The 21,938-nt window shown below is 37.3% G+C and overlaps 1 protein-coding gene across 23 annotated transcripts in view; it reads left to right on the top strand.

Annotated features, from left to right (window-relative positions):
- The window catches only part of PDSS2 (decaprenyl diphosphate synthase subunit 2), a 294,704-nt gene that overhangs the window by 97,568 nt on the left and 175,198 nt on the right, over positions 1-21,938 (top strand). For 21 of the 23 annotated variants that reach the window (XR_008480780.2, XR_004741982.3, XR_008480779.2 and 18 more), the window contains exon 2: positions 19,295-19,429. The exons of the other annotated variants lie outside the window; for them this stretch is intronic. Coding sequence is in view for 11 of the 21 variants with exons in the window: in XM_035296440.3 (XP_035152331.1) it covers positions 19,295-19,429 (135 nt within the window). In the remaining 10 variants the exon portion in view is untranslated. The remainder of the gene's footprint in view (positions 1-19,294; positions 19,430-21,938) is intronic. 23 annotated transcript variants of the gene reach the window in all.

Raw genomic sequence — 21,938 nt, 5'->3', positions numbered from 1 at the left:
GCCACGAGAGTCGCGCTGGCCACCCGTGTGTTTCCTCCACTGGGGGATCTTCTGCTCAGTGAGCGACCAGAATTTGTCTGAAAGTGTGGCATCCTCTAGTTCTCCACGCCTTCCCTGAGAGCTGCAATCCCGGGATGTTAGCAATCCCGGGATGTTAGCAATCCGCCATCTTGGATCGTTCTCCTGAGAAAACATTTTTACAAAGTCTTGCCAAGGTAGACTATTGAGTATATGGAGTGTAGTGACTTCACCATTCAAGATCTTCATTTGTTTATTTAAAAGAAAAAAAAGTTCATTTTATTAGTCTTCTAGTTAGTATATTAAATTCATTAAATAGTTCAATTGTATTCAATACAGTTTGATAGTAGTTTTATTGATATATTGGCAGAGAAACAAACATGACCACTCTTTACCATCTGTTTATAATGCTATATAAAGAAGACCATGTTGGTTGCCATGGAAACTACATTTCCAAAACCACCGAGTGTTTGCTTAAATTCTCCAACCTTTTAAAGTCATAAGCTTTTCCGTGAAAAAAAGAATAGAAAAATACATTTTAAATTTGCCAGTGATTTTTCTAAAACTCATTTCTCCGCTAAAATTCATTTATACCTAGGCTGATATTTTGCCTCAGGATTTCATGAATTTAATTGAGAAGTTCTTAATTTGAGACTCTTTGACACTTTAAAGAACTGGGAAGAAAATGTTAATGCTATCCTATTAAGGGGTACCACCTATCTTTTTATAAGTAAAGACTTTGCTTCTTCAGGAAAAACTTTTTATTGATGTAACAAGCAAAAGAAGGCTGAAGAGGTAACATATAATAACATGGTATCTGGGGAGGAAAGGCAGCTGTAATGTAGTTCCAGTGGCTTACCATGGTTAGTTATTGCTGTGGTATTAGCTAATATGAGAAAAGTTACAGCAGGGGAGTATTTGGCTTTAAGCTTTAATTAGAATGGTTATGACTTTTTAAAGTGTGGCTATTAAAAAATACTTTGTTGTAATAACTAAATGAAATCAGTTGTTGTTCCTGGGAATCTTGCCTAGGGAAGAAAGAAGTGAAATATATGCTTTATTGTTATTCTTACTAAGCTAGAATACATTTTTCCTAATCTAAAATGATTGTGTACATCCATATGTGTTTATATAAACCTGGTGTCTGTATAGACATTCAAAAAGCTTTTTGCCATAGTCTTTAAAAAATTATTTTTTTTCAATGTCTTAAAAGTTATGATGTATTTACACTGAGGCAGATGACATAGGATTGCATCTGTTCTAGCTTTCACTAAAGCCAAAAAGCATTGAATATATAGATAATAATAATTCTGATAATAGTAATAACTAGTGCATATTGAGCACATAGAATGCAACAGGGAGTATACTTGCATTTTATATGCTAAATGTTTACATTTAGGCTTTATTATAATCCTGTGGGGTAAGTCTTACAGGTACACATAGATTCTCTAAATCAGAGTTTCTTAACCTTGGCACTTTGTCCGGGAGGGGGAGGCCTATCAGGTATGTTATAAGATGTTCAAAAGCAACCCTGGCCCCTACCTTCTAGATGGTACTAGTACCCCTCTGGAGTCCGTGATAACCAAAAGTATCTCTAGACATTGCCAAAGTCCCCTTGTGGGAAAGGGGAAAGGTAAAATCACCCAAGAACCACTTCTCTATATGAACCAGCCAGTTTAGTTTTTTTTTCTGGTTGAAATGGTTTGGTACATCACCTCTTGCTGTTCACATGCTGTCTCCCTACCACCATGTTTTCTAATACCAACTACCCTCTCCAGCTTTGTTCAGTTATTGGTATATCAAAAGCTGAACCCATGTATTATGAAAGTCATCTTAGATCCAGGATTTTGAAAACTGTTTTGCAGCATAATGAAACAAATGGGGTCATTAATGTAAGTTGTACTAAAATTACATATTCATAAAAGAATTTTTAATAATAGAATTTTAGAATCTTCTACTGAGTTTAGTATATAAAAAATGGGAGGAAGTCCATATGCTTTGTATGTATTCATCCATAAATGCCAAACTCAGGTTACTCTGTTTGTTTTTCCTATTGCTGACTTGAGTAGGAATATTTAGCATGATTAAGTTTGTGTGAATCTTTTTCTGTGATACTGAAACGTTAGAAAATGGTCAGTCATGGTCCCTCCTTACAATATTAAATAATATTTTAAAGGTAAATTCATAATAGCAATACCAACTTAAGAGTTATGGTTAATCCTCTGTTCTTTTTGAAAAACGTGGGATATTTTTGCTACATTTTCTTATGATGGTTTACTTCAGTACTAAATAAATTTCTTAGCAACATTTTAAATTGTGATATTGTAAAATTCAGGTCTCTGAATTGATAAAGTTGATTAAGTTTCTGTGATTCATGAACTTTCTTTATAAAGTCTTATTAACTCATATTCCTAAAATTTCACAAAAATATGAGGATATTTTTCTATCATCTGGTAGATTGTTTCAGAAATGTATATTAATATGCAGCTGTGTTAATGCTATTTGGTAGGAAATTACTGGATCTCACTATGATTAATTAAAAGAACATTTTGGAAGAATGCAGACCTAGAGAATAATAGCTTTTTTGGAAGTATGAGAATATTAGACTTTTCAGATATGCTTAAATAATTGTGCAAAATAATTACACTGAAATTTTAACTATTTTTTATGTAGGCAGTAGCTTGCACAGTATTTGTGTCACTGTATTTGAAACCAGATTGAGTGGGAACCAATGTATAGAGTGGTGATTGTGCTTATATTACATATTATAGAGAACTTTTTATCTCTTGAATAATACACAAGTGAAAACCATTCACAAGGCATTGATTTAAGTAGAGTATTTGAAGATGAGGACCATATTCTAAACAGTCAAGCATCTTGATAGACCTAACTAATCTGTTGATTATTTGCTAGTTTCTACCCATACACAAATAACAAAACCAAAATAATCCTGAAGTATTAAATATTCACCTGATCCTTAAATTTAGTATTGGTCTGGCTACACTTGGGGAAGAGCAGAACTTTTGATATCAACATGATATAGACAATACAATTCTTATTAACATAACCATCGTAGAACTTTATACCAAGAGAAGTCATTGTCTACCTTTGAGTACAAAATGTCTGTTATTCTTATCTGAAATTCACTACATTTTTAACAGATGTGCTCAGAGACAAAGGTTTCATCCTTTCAGCATTGTCCTCAACTTCATAACGTTTAGAACTATATTGGCAGTGTAAAGAGAGTAATTACTCTTGTCCCATTACTTTTATCAGTTTTGTTTTTTTTTACTCTTAATGTGGTAGAAATAATTTTTGACTTTATTTAATTTGTGTATAATTCCTAGTTTCTCCCCCTTTGCTTAATCTAAGACCTTATTTATTTTGCAGCATCTTTTTAAAAGCCACCATTTAAAGCAAAATCTAAATCTGTATTTGTGGGCCTTTATTATCTCATTAAATGTGGAACTTTTTTTTTTTAGGGAAAAGATAATGACTGAAATACTGAAACTTTTACTGTTTGTTTATTTTTGTGAGACAAGGTCCTACTCTGTCATCCAGGCTGCAGCACAATGGTGTGATCATAGCTCACTGCATCCAGGAACTCCTGGGCCAGGCAGTCCTCACACCTCAGCCTCCCTAGTAGCTGGGATGACAGGCCTATGCCACCATGTCCAGCTAATTTTTACATTTATTTTTATTTTTGTAGAAATAGGATCTCACTATTTTGCCCAGGCTTATCTCCAAATACTGACATTCTCCCTCAGCCTCCTCAAGTGATGGGATTATGGAAATGAGCCACTGCACCTGGCCTGAAACTTTCACTGTTGAATCATTTGCTTATCAGCGAAACTTCATAAGCTCTCTTTATATTTATTCATTTAAGAAGTTTTTTGATTTATTTTGTTTTTATTGAGCTAATGATGCCATTTGGGATCAAGAGAGGCAACTCATTATAAGTACCCACCAATGTTTAGCCTGGTGTGGTATGTGATGAATGGGATATTTATACACTTTCAAAGTACCTCTTCACAAAACATTACTAATTATAAAGGGGAAAAATGTAACTTTGCTGTGGAGAAGCCTGGTAGACATCACCTTAGTCAAATGGCCAAAGTGGAAATCTGCTGTGATGGAACAAACTGAAATTGAGGTGGGAGGAATACAACATCATTTCTATCTATGATCTTCCTGCCTGAGATGTATAACCTAAAGCTAATCACAGAGACATCAAACAAATCAACACCGAGAGAACTTCTACAAAATAACTGGCCTGGCCTGTAAGTTTTGAAATTGTCAAGGCCATGAAAGTCAGGGACTAACTAAGAAGCTGTTCCAGAATTAAGGAAGCTGAAGAGACATGGCAATTAATGCAATGTAGAATTCTGAACTGGATCCTTTTGTTATAAAGGACATTATTGGAATAATTGGTGAAACTTGAATGAGATCCGAGAATTAGATGGTAGTAATGTATTCCCGTTAGTGATTTTGATGGTTGTATTGTGGTTATTAGGGGAATGTTCTTTTGTTTGTATGTTTCGGTTTTGTGTGTGTGTGGTTTTATTTATTTGAGATGAAGTTTCACTGCTATTACCCAGGCTGGAGTGTGATGGCGCCATCTCGGCTCACTGCAACCTCCCAGGTTCAAGTGATTCTCCTGCCTCAGCCTCCTGAGTAGCTGGAATTACAGGTGTCTGCCACCACACCAAGCTAATTTTTGTGTTTTTAATAGAGACAGGGTTTCACCATGTTGGCCAGGCTGATCTCGTGACCTCAGGTGATCCACCCACCTAGGCCTGCCAGAGTGCTGGGATTTACAGGCATGAGCCACCATACCCAACCTAGGGGAATGTTCTTATTGGTACTTTATATACCCTAAAGTATTTCATGGTTGCAAAGTGCCAAGATAGCAACTGACTCTTAAGTGCTTCAGGAAAAGAAGAATTCTTTATACTTGTAACCTTTCTGTAAGTTTGAGATTGTTTACAAAAAGGAAGGATGGGAAAAGCTGAAGGTTCTAGAATCCTAATCCCTGGGTTAAAATCATGGCTCTACTACTTACTTATTACTTGTGTCTCAGTTTCCCCATCTGTAAAATTAGAATAATAGTAGTACCTTATAAGGTTTTGTGAAGTTTAAGCAAATAAGTTAAAAAAAAAAAAAGAAGTGTTAAGAGCACTACCTGCAATAGATATTCACTATTATGTCATTTGGGTTTGATACTTTTACCTTTCTAGAATAAAGTGGCCAACATTGGATCCCTAGTGTATCCATTAGCAGTATTTAGAAGCTTGGACTATTTATTATTTGTCTGCTGTTATAAAATGGCCTTTGTACTGATAGAAATATTTCAGTTTAGAAATATGCAGTGAACATTGTGCTACAGATCAACACATTGAAATAAATGTAGATATTAAATTTTTTATTGGGGTTTAAAACTATTAAGAATTTTAAAACTATTAACCATAGCTGTTTAGCCTGATATTCCAGTGATTATTCAAAGGCTTTTTAGCCTGTACCAATAATAAACAAAACCTAGCCTGTTTATTTCACTCCTAAGTTCCATCTGCCCTTTCACATTGGAGTAATAGCCATGACTCAACATTATTGGTCCCTGGGAACCAAAGAACTTCAATAAATAACTTAGTAACTAAGGTAGCAGCTTGGAAGTCAAATTTTGCTGATTTTGAATTCTGATTCTCTCACTTGCTTTTGACGTTGGCCAAGATGCTAACCTGTCACTATGCCTTACCTGCGGGACAGAGATGACCACAGTACCTACTTCAGAGTTGATGTGTGCATGTGAAAGTGCATTGCCTGTAGTGTATGCTATAAAAATATTAACTTTACTTTGCCACCCCTGTTGCGCATCACCTTACCTTTGAAAAAAGTCAGTTGAAAGAATAGGCAGATATATGTTGAGAAATTCCATTGTCTTATTTGGGGGCTGGGAGGGAATCGATCACTTATCTCTTATTACTTTTTTAGTGAAATAAAGGCTATCATTTTCAGCTCATGCACTGAAACTTTTCAGGAAGGAAAAGTGTGGGGTGGGGTGGGGGAGGGTAGGATCCTAATGAGATGAAGTCCAGTGATGACCACAGCATTTTAACATTTTCTAGTACATTATAGCTATAGTGTTGTCCTTTACTATTTTTTACCTTTTAAAAATTGTTTTAATATTAATTAGGACAACATATAGCTATCACGATAGTAAGTTATTAGGTTTCAAATACAGATTTCTTGTCTTATTTTAATATGTTTCTGGAAATACAAACATATAATGTATATAAATTATTTCTTTTGATTAGCCCTTAAGTCACCTATTTCTCAGGAGAAATTCACATTCTGCCCAGCATCAAGAAGAGGACCCATGGTATTCAGAAAAGAATGAAGAAAAATGTAAGCTCCTCCTTCCCTAAAAGATACAATTTTAGGAAGCCGGTCTCAGTGGTTCACACCTATATCCCAGCACTTTGGGAGGACAAGGTGGGTAGATCACAAGGTCAAGAGTTTGAGACCAGCCTGGCCAACATGGTAAAACCCTGTCTTTACTAAAAATACAAAAAATTAGCCAGGCATGGTGGCAGGCGCCTGTAATCCCAGCTAGTTGGGAGGCTGAGGTTGGAGAATCACTTGAACCCAGGAGGCAGAGGTTGCAGTGAGCCGAGACTACACCACTGTACTCCAGCCTGGGCAACAGAGCGAGACTCTGTCTCAAACCAAAAAAGAAAAAAAGATATAGTTTTAGGGAATTGTAGGAAAGTTGACTATTTTAGAGGATCAGCTGTCATAGACCACCAGAACGGCACAGGGCCATATGCCACAAGCTGGGCCTATGCAGGTCCTTATTTCCATGTAAGACTCCTTGGCTTTAGGGTAGACCCTGGCTATGCCTGCAGTCTGTGAAGTTTTGTTTTTGTTTTACCCTGGACAGCATTTTCACTGTGCCCCAGACTTTTCCCAGCCTCTGTGGGAATGGGAGCTGTTCAGGGCTTCCCATGGTCCTGTGTTCATGAGCTGCCAACCCTCTGTTCTGTGCTGCCTGGGAGCCTTGTTCAACATGCCTGTAAGGAGGAGCCTGCACCCCTCTGCTAGTCCAGCTCTATCAGTACACCAGACCTATAAGCAAGAGAAAATTCAAGGAAATGTTCAGGAGAAAAATATTTTTTTAAATGTTTCAAACTTTTTACCTATAAGGCATTTTTAAAACTCTAATTCTAATTTATTGTTCTTTTTTGCTTTTCATATTTTAATGCTGCTGTGATCATTATCTTTCCAATTTGGGGAAACATGGGCTTTAAAGATTAGACACCTGAATTGGACCCCAGATCTCTCACTTAATGGATATACGTTAAATAATTTTAGGCAGGTTGTGTCATTAATTATTAAATAAGTATTTATTAAATGTCCTGTGTGCCAGCCACTATTCCAAGCACCAGAGATACAACTGTAGACAAGTAAATATGCTATAACATGAGTATTATATTCTAGTCAAGGAGGAATAACCAAAATAAATGATATACTCTAAATATATAGTATGTCAAATGATAATAGATATGGAAAGACAGAAATTATTCTTATAAGCCTCAGTATCCTAATCAACAAAATGGGGCCAAGCCCCACCTCACAGGATGGTTGTCAGGTTAGATGAGATGGCACATGAGAAAGCTTGAGGATACCATGGTAAATGAGACAGTTTGCCCCTGCAGCTTCCTGGCAATTTGGTAAACGAGAGATTTCTTCCTGCTAGGATAGAGCAAATGTTATTGTTCTCTGAAGCTTAATCAGCTAGAATAACCTGTATGTAATTTATTCCAAGTACATATCTCTTCATTCACTAGGTGCCATTCTATTCATTAAGTGCCATGTAAATGTAACTTTTAAAAATCAAATTATATTTCTCTATGGACATACATAATTTGAGAACTTCGACTTTTATAGTAATCCTCTTTATTACCTCTGTTGGTGGCCATTGTAAATATCTGTAAGGTCTTAATGTTAATTGGGTGGCATATTTGTGATTATGAGAGCTTATAGGTTTGAACTTAGCCAGCCAGTATGGAATCTTTTCTCTGGTGGAAAATTTTCTGTGGAAGATGAACATATGAAATGTGTGTTACACCATCCCTGTCACTTCTGATTTCCTCATGTCTTGGTCTCCTCTACCTTGAATTCAGTGTTGATTCTGGGAAAATAAACAAGATTTTCCTAAAAATTTTGAACTTCTGAACCATCATGTTGCATTAATACGGTTTTACATTTGGAATGTTTTTCCATTCACTTTTAAACATATTTTTCCTGCTAAAAATCAACGATGTATTTCACTTTACTCTCCTCCTCACCCCTAATTTGCTCTGGAGGTATTATCTGTTACTCTATAAAGTATTTCATCATTTTCCCCCAACTTCCTAATTTTTACTGGTTTCGTCCATATGCTGTTGTGTATTTTTCCACATTTGGCTTTTTAGCCTCTTCATAATGTGTTAAATAATTGTAAGTTGAATGATCATCTACCTTTTTATCTCTTTCAACTTGTTCAAGTACAAATATTCTAACTTTCGCACAATTGATTTGACTCCATTATTAGCCAATAGGACTGATACTCCATGCACTAACTAAATAATCACTACTTACATTGAAACATTCTTTTTGGTAAAAACATGCCTGCATACTATAGATAAGTAAAATCATAAAAAATTATAGACTATTAAGGTGAGCAGTTCTCTTGTATTTGAATGGCAGATTCTATTGAAATTGGAACAAGTTGAGGAAAGGACTGAGTACTAAGGGAATACTCATTCACTTTCTGTTGATTTATTCTCTGCGTAGATGGACTGTGGTAGTGGGAGGTGTAATTCACAGCACATTAGCTCTTAGCCAGCATCACTGCTTGAGTGGTGGTGTGAATTTTGTGTGCTGTGTAGTGTAATGATGCCTGTATTGCTACACTCAATTTTTCTACCCCCTTGCTTCAACACTAAATTGATTTTTTGAATGTGAACCAAAGGGGCCTCGATGTAAAAATTATTTTATGAGATCATTTTGAGAGTTTTCAGTGTGACCAGATACTACTTTTTAAATGGGCCTATTTTATTCCATTAGTATTTTTAAATCTTTAATTATCATTTCAGCGAGGAAATCTTTGTTGTTTTTTTCATTGGTATATTTAATTCCAGGGTGACTAGCCACATCTTGCTGCAAACATGATTGATCATGACATTTTATGCATCTTTTTAATTTCAGTTATATTTCAGTATATAACTGGTGGTGGAAAGCTGGCTTGATTTCCTCCCTGCTCAACAGTCCCTGTAACTCTACCCCCATTCTGCTTTCTCTTCTCTCTTTCTTCCTTTTCTTCCAGGCACCTGTCTTCTGCCACATGCCCATCAAACCTAATTGCAGCTTCGGGAGGGCTTTGGTGAGACAGTTCCTTCGCCCTGCTGTCCCTCGAGGATTTAATGCAGGTGGGATGCATGTGTGGCCCTTGAGCCATGTCAATGGCTGCCACAGCCCCTGGATTCTAAAGGCTGGTCACCTCAGGCCCTAAAGTTGTTTCAAGTCTAGGACAGTTTAGTCTTAGAATAGAAATGGCAGTAATAATACATTTTGGGTCATTTTGTCAATGAAAATTAACCTCCAGTTCTTTTGCTAATTTTATCTAAAAATCTTTGACATGCAGACTATATTTAGTCTCTAAAATTACAGTGCTTTAAAAAAACAATTTTCATGAATGTTAATTTTTTTATTTTATAACTGAGTAATATTGCTGTCATTGAATTGCTAATTATATTTATGTTTTTAACATCATTTCATTGATACCATTAAAACTTTGGCCCTGTGTCTAAATCTTAGAGAAAGTAAAAGTGAAGTATTAGGACCCAAAAGGGTCCCTATAATATAGGGCTCTGGGGTTCATTAAATGTCACTTAATGTTTTTTCTTCAAATTAGAAACACAACTGCAATATAGTAAGTCATTTGTCTTCTTAGAATTCTGTTGTTTTTAAAATACAGAGTTTTTTTCTCCAGACTTAAAAAGAGATCTGTGCTCTTGTGGGCAACTTAAGAAACAGATCACCCTGAATCAAGAAATTCATTAGTTAACACTTGTTACTATTTGGTAGTATTTTCTTTCTTTTTTTTTTTTTTTTGAGAAGGAGTTTTGCTCTTGTTACCCAGGCTGGGTGCAATGGTGTGATCTCGGCTGACTGCAACCTCCACCTCCTGCGTTCAGGCAATTCTCCTGCCTCAGCCTCCCAAGTAGCTGGGATTACAGGCACGCACCACCATGCCCAGTTAATGTTTTGTATTTTTGTAGAGACAGGGTTTCACCATGTTGACCAGGATGGTCTCGATCTCTTGACCTTGTGATCCACCCGCCTCGGCCTCCCTGGTAGTATTTTCTTCTTATTCTGTTTTTTTTCTTTCCATTTTTAAACACTATTCAAGCACACAGAAAAATACAAGAATATTTTATGTATTGAACACCTATATAATGACACCAGCTTTAAAATGTTAACCTTTTGCCGTACTTATTTCTAGTTTTGTTTTTGGCCCTGTTGAGAGAGAGAGAGAGAGAAACATAATTGAGATCATCTGATGTATACATATTTGTATTCTTTTATTTAACATTTTAAATATTTTCCCATGTCATTTAATAAATGTTAATGTTTTGTTGCAACACTAAATTTGTGCTACTTTATGGAGAGATTTTCTGCTTTTAAAAAGTAATGATTTTGTTTCTGTTTAATTTTACATTACATTTTCGGCTCTTTTAAAACTGAACACTATTCAGTTTTAAAAAACACTGGTAAAACACTATTATTGTTAAAACACAAAACACTATTTAAAACAAAACTACAGTTACACCTTATTAGAGGGTCACAACTCAATTTGGCAGGTTGCGGTCATCATTTTAAAAAGGAATAGAAAAGATTAGCGTATTCCTGTAGTTCTTTGGCAGAAACTGTGCACGTCAGAGTCAATTCTTTTGTTTCAGTTTTCTTTATCTAAATTTAAAAATTTTAGAAGTTACAGTCAATAGCATTAATAGGAATATTATCAATCAACCCATTTCATGTATGTTAGAATTTGACATCCATGTTTTGTGCTTACATTTTCTGGTTAGACTTATTGGAGCTGGATTTATGGAAAGTGGGGTAATAAAATAGTAAGGCCGGGTACAGTGGCTCACACCTGTAACCCCAACACTTTGGAAGGCCAAAGCAGGAGGATCACTTGAGCCAAGGCGTTTGAGACCAGGCTGGGCGACATTCTTATTTCCATTAAAAAAATAAATTAGGTGGGTGCGGTGGCTCACGCCTGTAATCCCAGCACTTTGGGGGTCTAAGGCGGGTGGATCGCCTGAAGTCAGGAGTTTAAGACCAGGCTGGCCAACATGATGAAACCCCGTCTCTACTAAAAATACAAAAAAATTAGCTGGGCATGGTGGCGCACACCTGTAACCCCAGCTCCTTGGGAGGCTGAGGCAGGAGAATTGCTTGAACCTAGGAGGTGGAGGTTGCAGTGAGCAGAGATCACACCACTATACTCCAGCCTGGGTGACAGAGACTCCATCTCAGAAAAAAAAAAAGAAAAGAAATTTTAAAAAATAATAAAATTGTACAGCACACTCTCTATCTCTAGATTTTAACATTGAAAGGAATTCCATGCCCTCAAGGTGATTTTTTCCCACTCAGTTTTACTTTGGGGTTTTTTGAGCTTACTCAAGGATGATGGTCCCTGGGTGGTGGTGAAGTTGTTTCCTTAATATTTAATTATACATTTATCAAAATATTATAATTTGGATTGCTGATAGAGATTAGAATTTGAACTCTTACTCATAAATATCAAAACTTTTCTTTTATGCCCCAATTCTGTCTTTCCACCTCAACTCTGTCTGGAAGTGCCCTTATCTTCCATTCAGAGTGAGGGCAGTTTTCTTTCACAAGCACTGATGCAGCAGTCAAATTAGTCAGTTCTCCTAAATGAATAAACAAAATACATAAATATTTATATTAAATATATATTTAATATGTTGAGTTTTCTCTAAAACTTAAATAGACCCCTTTGATAAGGCATACTTTTTATATATAGTAATTTTTAAATACAGCTTTAACAAATCTCAGCATATTTTTTAGGATGTGTTGGGGCTTTTCTTGTGTGCGCCTGTCACTTTTAAGGAACTTACTATAATTTAGGTAAAGGAACTTAAGAGGAAGAGGAACCAGTCAGAGCTGAATGGTTGGATGTGACAATGGATAACAGAAGGAGAAATGAGGAAAGTTGAGAATAAAAGTAGGTCTGTTTTGGGGAGAGATGTAAGACGGAGAGTTGGCTGCCCTACTCCTTGAAGCTGTTCATTCTCTTATCTATTTTATTTTATTTTATGACTATTCTGTGTCGCTTGCTCTGCTGGGCGCAGGGCATCCGAAGAGGCCTGCATGCCTTCAGGGGTCTCACAACCTTACCCAGGAGTCCTGTGAACAAATAATTAAGGCCTCAAAGTATAAGTGAGCCAAATTATGTTTAAATCTTGGCACCTCCGTTACTAATTGACTATAGTGAGTAGTAATTATTGAACTTTTTTGAGCCTCCATGCTAATTTTCCTCATTTGTAAAGGGATATTGCTGGTTACCTTTCATGGTTTCTGTGAGAATTAGAGCATATGCATGTAAAACAGCAGATGCCTGGCATTATAGTATGGTATAGTTCTTGTCTATATTGTTGCCATTTTTATTACTCAGTGTGTTAAGTGCCGAACTAGAGGTTTATAGTCAGTTCGTAAAAGCCCATGGAAGAAGCTTACAACTTCTAGCCCTGGTTTCTGTACATTGTGCTGTTGTAGTTCTCTGCCTCCATTGTGCATCTGTACGCATACTTCGTTACTCACGTCTGTGGAGGCCTTTTATTTGTTTGTAGATAGAATGTATTTCTTCATGTTGGTTATCTCTTTCCTTTAAGTGTAGGAATTCTCCAAGATTCACTTCTCTTCCCTTCTTTTCTGTTTCTCCTAAAAGCTCATCTGTCAGTTCCTACTGCTTCAGCCATCACTTAGGAAGCATATGAAGATGCTTCCTAACTCTATAGGCACAGCATTTCCAGATGCCTGCTGGGCATCTCCATCTGGAAGTCCTTCTTGCATTCAAAGTTAACATGTCCAAAACTAAACTCATTAATTCCTCATTAGTTCTCCTCCCTCTTTCCAATCCCTACTAACGGTATCATTATCACCTCCAGCAAACAGGTTGGAATCTTACATTCATCCCTTACCTCTCCTTTGCTTTCTAATCTCTCCCCGATGTCTCTTGCATCCCATCAGTTGCCCACACTAGCCTTTTCCACCTCCATGCTACTGCTATCATTCAGCTTTTCTTCCCCATTCCTATTACCCCTACCCTAATTTAGACCCTCATTATCTCCCACCTGGACTACTGGAAGAGGCTCCTCCTAACTAATCTTCCTTCTCCTTTCCACTGTATGCAACACAATGCCTACCAGAATAACAGGACTGCCCAGAGTAACAGTTTTAGTCTTTAGCTCTAATTATATTTCTCCCTTGCAGACAAGCCACTCATGCCTCCAGATTTCCCGCAGGACTAAGTCCAGACTCTAGACCTGACTTTCAAGGCCCTTCACTCTTTAGGTTGTCTGTTTTCCTGGACTTGTTTTACCTTCACACATGGCTCAAATGGATAGCCCATAGCTCCTGAACCGGTTCTGTGTTCTTCCACCTTCTTGTCACTGCTTATCTGTTTCTTTCTCCTAATTCCCTTCTTTCTAGTCCCACAATTCTATTCCCATCCCCTCTCCTGCTTCTGTTCCCGACTCAGGGAAATTTGACCATCTTTCAGGCTCAATCTGAATTCTGCCTGTACTGTGAGGGACACCCCTAGCAAGTAGCTGTGTATTGATTGCTGCTTGTAACTTTTCCGTCTTTGTTATCTGTTCCTTGTATTATTCAATTTGACCATATTTTGAATCTACTAGTATATTCTTTTCTTACAGCTCTTATTCCTTTGTATACCCTTCATATGTGTTGAAATGGAATTTAAGAGGATAAATAGAAAAGTACCCTAGTGATGGTTTGAAGATCTGAGATACTTACAGGATTGGGTGAAGGAAGATAAATTTGTAAGTAGCTGTGGAAGGATATGATGTAATGAGAACTGAGTCAGCCATCTCAAGTACAATATAAGACAGCTGACTTACCCGAAGTTTTACCTACTCAATCCTTATTTCCATGAAATTGCTTAGCTTTTAGAATATTAGTGTTTACTCTTCATCCATCATAGGTCTAGAGAAGAATTTTAAAGGAGGCCAACATCTCCCCCGCCTAAAATTCAACTTACATTTTTAGAATAATATTTAAAATTAGTGATATGCCTATATTAGCTAATTTTCCAGGACTGTGTAGTATTCGATATCTATTTGAGTTGAATTGAAATATTATTTTATTCAAACTTGAGTTGAATTTTTTTCAAACTCAGGTTTGTCCAATAAGTTACCCTCTTTTTTTAAATTGACTGTTATGAAAGCCTCCTAATTGGATTCTTCAGACTCCCTTGGCTTCCTCCTCTTTTGTCTACCCAAGTCATTTTCTACACTGATGAAAAAGGATTTGGTTTTGTTTTCTAAAATATCTGATTATGTCACTGGCTACTTAATAAAACACTGCAGTGTCTTTGCATTGCTCTTTGGATAAAGAGCAAACCTCTTATGACCTGTTCATCCTGGGTGGTGTAGTTCCTGTCTTCTACCAGTTTCATTTCATACAATGCTCCCAGCCTTGCATACGCCCCTCCTTGTACTGCGAATATACTCACCTTACCTGTTTTCTTCCCACACCCCTGTTTTCTTCCTTTGGATATCAACTCAATCATCACTTCCTCAAGAAAGACTGACTTTCCTGACAAAGTTACTTCCCCTATTATAAGCTCTCCTGGCACGCTTGCTCTTTTTCCCTTGTAGCATCTATTACCAGTGTAGATTTACGGTTCCTCATGATACTTTTGTTATTACCAGTCACTTCCATTAGATCGTAAGCTCTTCAAGCTCCATGTCTGGTTCTGCTCACCATTGCATTTATGCCTAGCACAATACTTGATGTATAGAAGGTATCCAGTCTTATTAATTGAATGAATGAATGAAGTTTTTGTTCACTAGCTTAAAAAACCCAATTTTGTAAAACTCTAATGATAAAGATTATAAAATACTAAATATTGCTTTCATTTATGACACTTTAATGACAAGACAAAGCTGTGTCAATTTTTGCACATATTGTGGAGTATTAGATAATTAAATGTAGTAAAGTGAGACCATATAGAATCACAGAGTAAGAAAACAACTTCAGATGTCACATATTCCAGGCTTCTCTCTAATGTGTTACACTGGAGTCCATGCAGTTTCTTAAACATCTATAGTAGCAAGCAGCTCAGCATTATCAGAGGTTGCTCTGTTTTTTATTTCTTTATGGTGAGCCAAAATTGGTCTGCTGTAGTTTCTGTCCATTAGCATCAGTCTCTTAATACTTACGGCCCGACTCAGTACCCTGTAATCCCAGCACTTTGGGAGGCCAGGCCAGAAGATCACTTGAGGCCAAAAGTTCAAAAGAGACAGGGTCAACATAGCAAGACCCTGTCTCTAAAAGAAAAAAAAAATTAATACTTACTAGATCTAGCTCCTCTCCATAGGGAACCCTTTTAAAGGAACAGACAACTCTCCTGTGCCCCTCCAGCTTTATTTCCTTCCTTTACGTACTGTGTTCCTGCCATATTGGTTCTAGAAACTGTGTCCTGCTCTCTTTCCTTCCAACTTCCACACGTATTGTTTCTCTCTTCAGAACACTTTTTCGCCCCTGCCCCAGTTTCTTAGGCTACTTCCTCCTTATCCTTTAGATCTCATGGAAGTCTCTTTGACATCCCTAAATTGTGTTAGTTGCTTCTTCTATGTTCTCCCACAGCCCTTATTCATCCCCTAAAACAGTTCATGCCTCATTTTATTGTGATTTTTTTTTTTTTTTTTTTTTTGAGACAGAGTGTTGCTCTGTCACCTAGGCTGGAGTTACAATGGCACAATCTTGGCTCACTGCAACCTCTGCCCCCCTGGTTCAAGTGATTCTCCTGCCTCAGCCTCCAAAGAAACTGGGATTACAGGAACCCTCCACCACACCCGGCTAATTTTTGTATTTTTAGTAGAAATGGAGTTTTGCCACGTGGCCAGGCTGGTCTTGAACTCCTGACATTGTGATCTGCCCACCTCAGTCTCCCAAAGTGCTGGGATTACAGGTGTGAGCCACTGAGCCTGGCCTTTATTATGACTTTTAAATCCAGACTACTATCTACAAGAAGGGAGACCACATTTTACCAGTACTCCTCATCATATTCTCCACTGTCTGCTTAGCACCAAGCCTGGCGTGTAGTGAGCATTCACTACACTTTTGACTGAATAAGTTTGAGAACACCAGCTTTACCGTTTTATAAGCTAGCATTCATAGATGTGCCAGTATGTGATTTCACCATTTTCTGGTTTATGCTACAGCTTGTCAGGGTCCCTTAAGAGAAGCACTGAGAAAAAATTAGAGTGTTTCAGATGAAATATGACCTGGGCTACATGAAACATATTATTTCTGTAAGTTTAAAATCTTATGGGTGTTTTTCCCCACAGGAGCAAAATTTCATATTCTTTTGGTAGTGAGCTAATTTTTGAGCTGTAGGCATTATCCGCTTATATCAGTACTGTTTTTTTAAGAGTGTTAATGAAGTGAATTTAAAGAAATGGTGTTTTGGAAACAGTTATTTAATTTACTCAAGCTGTTAGTCTATCCTCCAGATTGTTAACCACTGACTTATGTGAAAATTAATGGCCAGAAGATGTGTTTTTCTGAATGCTCTCTTAATTTTTGTCACCTGGTTCATTACAGCTTCTTTTCCTGACCTTTTTAGTAATGCATTCTGAAAGGGGTGTTTCAATATTATCACTGAGATAATGATAATAATGATCGGGGAGGGGTAAGAATTCTTTAACTTTTGTTATTTGGGGTGGTAGAAAAGTAAATAACATAGGAGATTGTATATGCCAGTAGAGTTGGGAAGACTTTTTCAGAGTTACAAGGAGAAACAGAGTAGAAGAAAGAAAATGTAGGAGTTGAGAAAAAAATAGAGATCACAAAAAAGTAACAAGGAAAGAAAATGTAATTTGCTGATTACTTGATCACTGACCATGTGCTTCCACAGTGTTATGTACTTCACCCATGTTTTCTCTTCTATACAATGACTATGAAAAGTAGACACTGTTACCCTCATATTATAGAAGAGGTCCTAGCCTTAGAGTCACACACATAGCTAGTGTATAACAGAAGACTTTTTTAGACCTAGGCTTGTCTGGGTCTAAAGCCAACTGTTCTAATTTGATGTAACAAATGGTCTTGTACAAAGGAAGCAGATGGAGCATCACTACATAGCATAATATTCGAAAGTATATGTAGACTCTAGAGCCTATTGGCCTGGGATCAAATCCTGGCTCTGTGATGGTTCTGCCACCTACCAGGTATGGTACCTTACACAAGTTATTTGATCTCTCTGTGTGCCGCATTCCCCATCTGTAAAATCAGGATAACTGTAGTCCCTTCCTCTTAGAGTTGTGAATTAATTTAGTTAATATATAGTAAAATGTGTAGAACAGTTTCTGATATATAGAAAGCAGTGTACGTGTTTGCTACTGCTATTATTATTATGGGGGGGTGTGTAGTATGTGCAAAGTCCTGTCTCTGAGAAGTTTGAAGATACTGTTAAAACTGTTGTCAGAGCTGTTATATCAGCGTGATTTGGTCAGTCTTGTCTCAAAGTTTGCCTCTTAGAGTTCTTGGTATATCGTATATTCATCCTGACCAGGCCCCCGCCACACACACACACACACACACACACACACACACACACCTCTTAGAGTTCTTGGTATATCATATCCTTCATTCCTGACCAGTCCCAGTCTGCCCCCCCACCCCACCCCTCTGACCAACACCTCTTCCTCTTTTTTTTTCCAGAATTGAAAGCCAATTCAGACCTTCTTTTTAATATTATTATAAAAGAAAGGAATAATAAAGATTCAATATAGATAATGCATAAATAAGAATCTAGTTGTAATTCAAAGCCAAAAAAATTTTAAAAAGCTCTTATTTTACATTTTCGTGTTCCCTAATAGGATGCCTCCCATCCTCCTTGAAATTCAGGTTTATGGGATTTCAACAGATTGTTATATGATAGTTAAGAGTTTGGGACATTTCTAATGATTATTTGTTTCTGTTGTGATGTAACTGTATTACTGTAACTTCCTTTTCCTAGGAAATTAGAATTTCTTTTTTAAAATCAGTTAAAACCATTCTAACTTGCTGAAGATTGCCTACTTGGTTAAGGATAAAATATAAGCAGAGAAAGCTATAGATGTTACTTTGCAGAAAACCTAATGATTTGTCTTATTTTGAAACTAATGCAGGGTAAAAAGGGGCCCTTTTAAAAATTTGTTTGGAGGCTTTAGGGACAAAGCAGCCTTGGCATCCCCTTCAACTCTGGGCTCAAACGATTCTCCCACATCAGCTTCCTGAGTAGCCAAGACTACAGGCACATGCCACCATGCCTGGCTTATTTTTCTACTTTTTTGTATAAATGGGGTTTCACCATCTTGTCCAGGCTGGTCTCGAGCTCCTTGGCTCATCTGACCACCTTGGCCTCCCAAAGCGCTGGAATTACAGGTGTGAGCCACTGCATCCAGCGAAATTGTTACTTTTAAAACTAGCCATGGCTGGGCATGGTGGCTCATGCCTATAATCCCAGCACTTTGGGAGGCTAGGGCAGAAAGATTGCTTGTGTCTAGGAGTTCAAGACCAGCCTGGGCAACATAGCAAGATTCTGTCTCTACAGTTTTTTATTTTAATTAGCTGAGCATGGTGGTGCATGCCTATAGTTCCAGTTGCCAGGGAGACTGAGGTGAGAGGAACGCTTAGGCCCAGGAGGTCAAGGCTGCAATGAGATGAGATTGTGCCACTATACTCAGCCTGGGTGACAGAGCAAAACCCTGTCTCAAAAACAACAACCCAGCCATAGATTTCTCTAATTGTTTCCTGAACTCATGGCATCCTCATATTAATTTTACCCCTGGCCCTATTTCTTTTCAGTAAGTCTCATTGTCCAGTTTTAGAAGTGTGGGCATCTTTGTAGCAGTTTTCTAAGTTATGATGATCCTGTGAGGGTATATTAATCCTCTTCTTTATGTGTTGGCAGGGGGCTTGTACATGACAGCCAGAATAGCCTGCAGCTGAGGGGCTTGGTGGTGCTCCTTATCTCTAAAGCAGCTGGGCCCAGCAGCGGCAACGCTTCATGTCAGAACTATGACATGGTCAGTGGGATCTATTCATGGTAAGAAGAATTTATTAGTCTTTTGATATTGCTCTCTACGTTGTGTTTTCTGTTACTGGACAAAGGTCAGTGGAAATCACTATTTAATTCTTTGTCATTCTCTGATTCAAAGATTGAAATATAAGGTTAAAAATGGATTTTTGTTCATAATAAGTGATAGTCTTGACCAACTCTACACATAACTCTGGTAAATTTCTTCAGACATTTCTGTGAAATACTTTCATTTCTACCTTGTGCATTTAAAATTTTCTAATCATCAGTTTTCCCTCCCCTTATTATGTATCATTGTGTCTCTGTAGAGACCTCTGTGTCACTTAGTTCAGGATTTGTGATTTTTCAATCTATTCAAAATGATACCTTCTTGGCTGGGCACAGTGGCTCTCACCTGTAATTTTAGCACTTTGTGGGGCCAAGACTGGTGGATCACTTGAGGCCAGGAGTTTGAGACCAGCCTAGACAACATGATGAGACCCCCCCCATCTCTACAAAAAATTTAAAAATTAGCTGATTGTTGTGTGTGCTGTAGTCCCTGTTACTCAGGAGGCTAAAGCAGGAGGATTTCTTGAGCCCAGGAGGTTCAGTGGCACAATCATGGCTAGTAAGTTTAATTTGTTTAGCTCTTTTAGGTTACTAAGCATTTTTATGACAGCTATTCCGTTTGGTTCTTATAATAATGCCAAAGTAAGAGTTGTTATGCTTATTTTACTCAAAAAAACAGATTCAAAAATTTTGAGGCTTTTTCTGGTGACACAGCTGGTAATGGGGAGAGTTGAAGCTCCAATTGTAGTTCTCATCTTCCCTCCAAACCTCATGGTTGTTTTTTTATTCTTGATTCCATTCTATCTTTTTAGTCTATAGATCAGACTAGCCATTGAATTAGTCTGTCAAAAGAAGTCATCTTCTTGTAAGTGTATCTTTAAAAACTTTTAAATGGAAAACTCTTTGGCACATCTTTAGTATATCTACATTCGTCCCCAAAATCAACTTGAATTAGAGCTCAAAAGTTTACCTTAGAGACTGGATGTGGTGGCTCATGCCTATAATCCCAGCACTTTGGGAGGCTGAGGCAGATGGATAGTGTGAGTCCAGGAGTTTGAGACCAGCCTGGGCAACATGGAGCAACCCTGTCTCTACAAAAAATATAAGAAATTAGCCAGACATGGTAGCATATGCTTGTAGTCTCCGCTATTCAGGAGGCTGAGGTGGGAGGATCGCTTGAACCTTGGAGGCAGAGGTTGCAGTGAGTTGAGATTGTGCTATTGCATTCCAGCCTGGGTGATAGAGCGAGACCCTGTCTCAAGAAAACAAAACAAAACAAGTTTACCTTATAAATTTTGTAGAAAACTCTTGGCTACATTTAGTTGAGATAACTAGAGAAAATATATAAAAATTTAGATGAGTACTAATTACCTGTTAGTCCCTGGAAAGCAAATGGACCTCACATTGCCTTGTATCTCATGTACCTCTGTTTTCTGCTAGGAATTCCACTGATGTTTAGTCTGCTGACTTTGACCCTTTCTTATTAGTCATCTGCTTGTAATTTGGATAACCACATGTACAGATAATGAGCCCTACTATGTAATCCTAAAATAAACCTTGCAGATATTACTTGATACATAGATACATAGTAAATGTTCAATAAATATTTGTTACGTCAGTAAATTATTCCCATTTTACAGAAGAGATTGTTAATAATCAGGTTAAGAACAATCTGAAATCTTTCAGCTAGAAAGTGATAGAATTGGGATTGAAATCCCATTTTTATCTCAAAGTGTATACTCTTTCTACTCAGCAGGGGCAATTAATCTGTATGCACATGGTGCACTGTGATGTAATCTGTATTTCTAAGTTCTTATCTAGCCTCTGGGAAACAATTGCATTGCTTTTGGTCCTTCATATAACATGTTGGTAGATGATCATTGTAATCCAAGCAATTTGACTAAAAGAACTTTGGAAAAGAGTAGGGGTGCACTATGAACATGAAACCTTTCTAAATAACATAAATGGGCTTTATACTCAAGTGTATAGAATCCACAGTTACATTTAGGAAATAATCCTGGCATGTAAATCCAGGCTATTTTTTATAATCAAACTTCATCTAGTAAGTCATTGGGGTATGTGGGTATTTTACACACTTGTAAATGTGAAAAAGTAATTTGGTATAGTACTATGAGAAACCATTAATTTGTTTCTGTACCCCTGAAGTCATTTGTTTAGCTCTTGCTTCCTTAATTTTTCAAGTGTAACTTTTGCTAGAGGCTTGTATCTATAATGCCACAGTGAATTATTTAACATTTGAGAGAAATACTGATTTGGGAGCTTTTTAATTCACCTTCAGACTGCTGGGATTTACATTGTGGTATTTTTTCTCTCATAAACTTGACTTTGATATCAGATAATGGGACCTGAGTAAATTACCTGAATGACCAAATGGGAGTGAGGTGATCTCTTTTGTTTGTTTGGCCTAACGATGTAGTTGGTGCTTCTGGATATGTCTAGGGAACTAATC

This window comes from Callithrix jacchus, chromosome 4, assembly GCF_049354715.1.
Source record: "Callithrix jacchus isolate 240 chromosome 4, calJac240_pri, whole genome shotgun sequence".
NCBI classification, from domain to species: Eukaryota; Metazoa; Chordata; class Mammalia; order Primates; family Cebidae; genus Callithrix; species Callithrix jacchus.
This window is presented reverse-complemented; position numbering and strand designations above follow the sequence as displayed.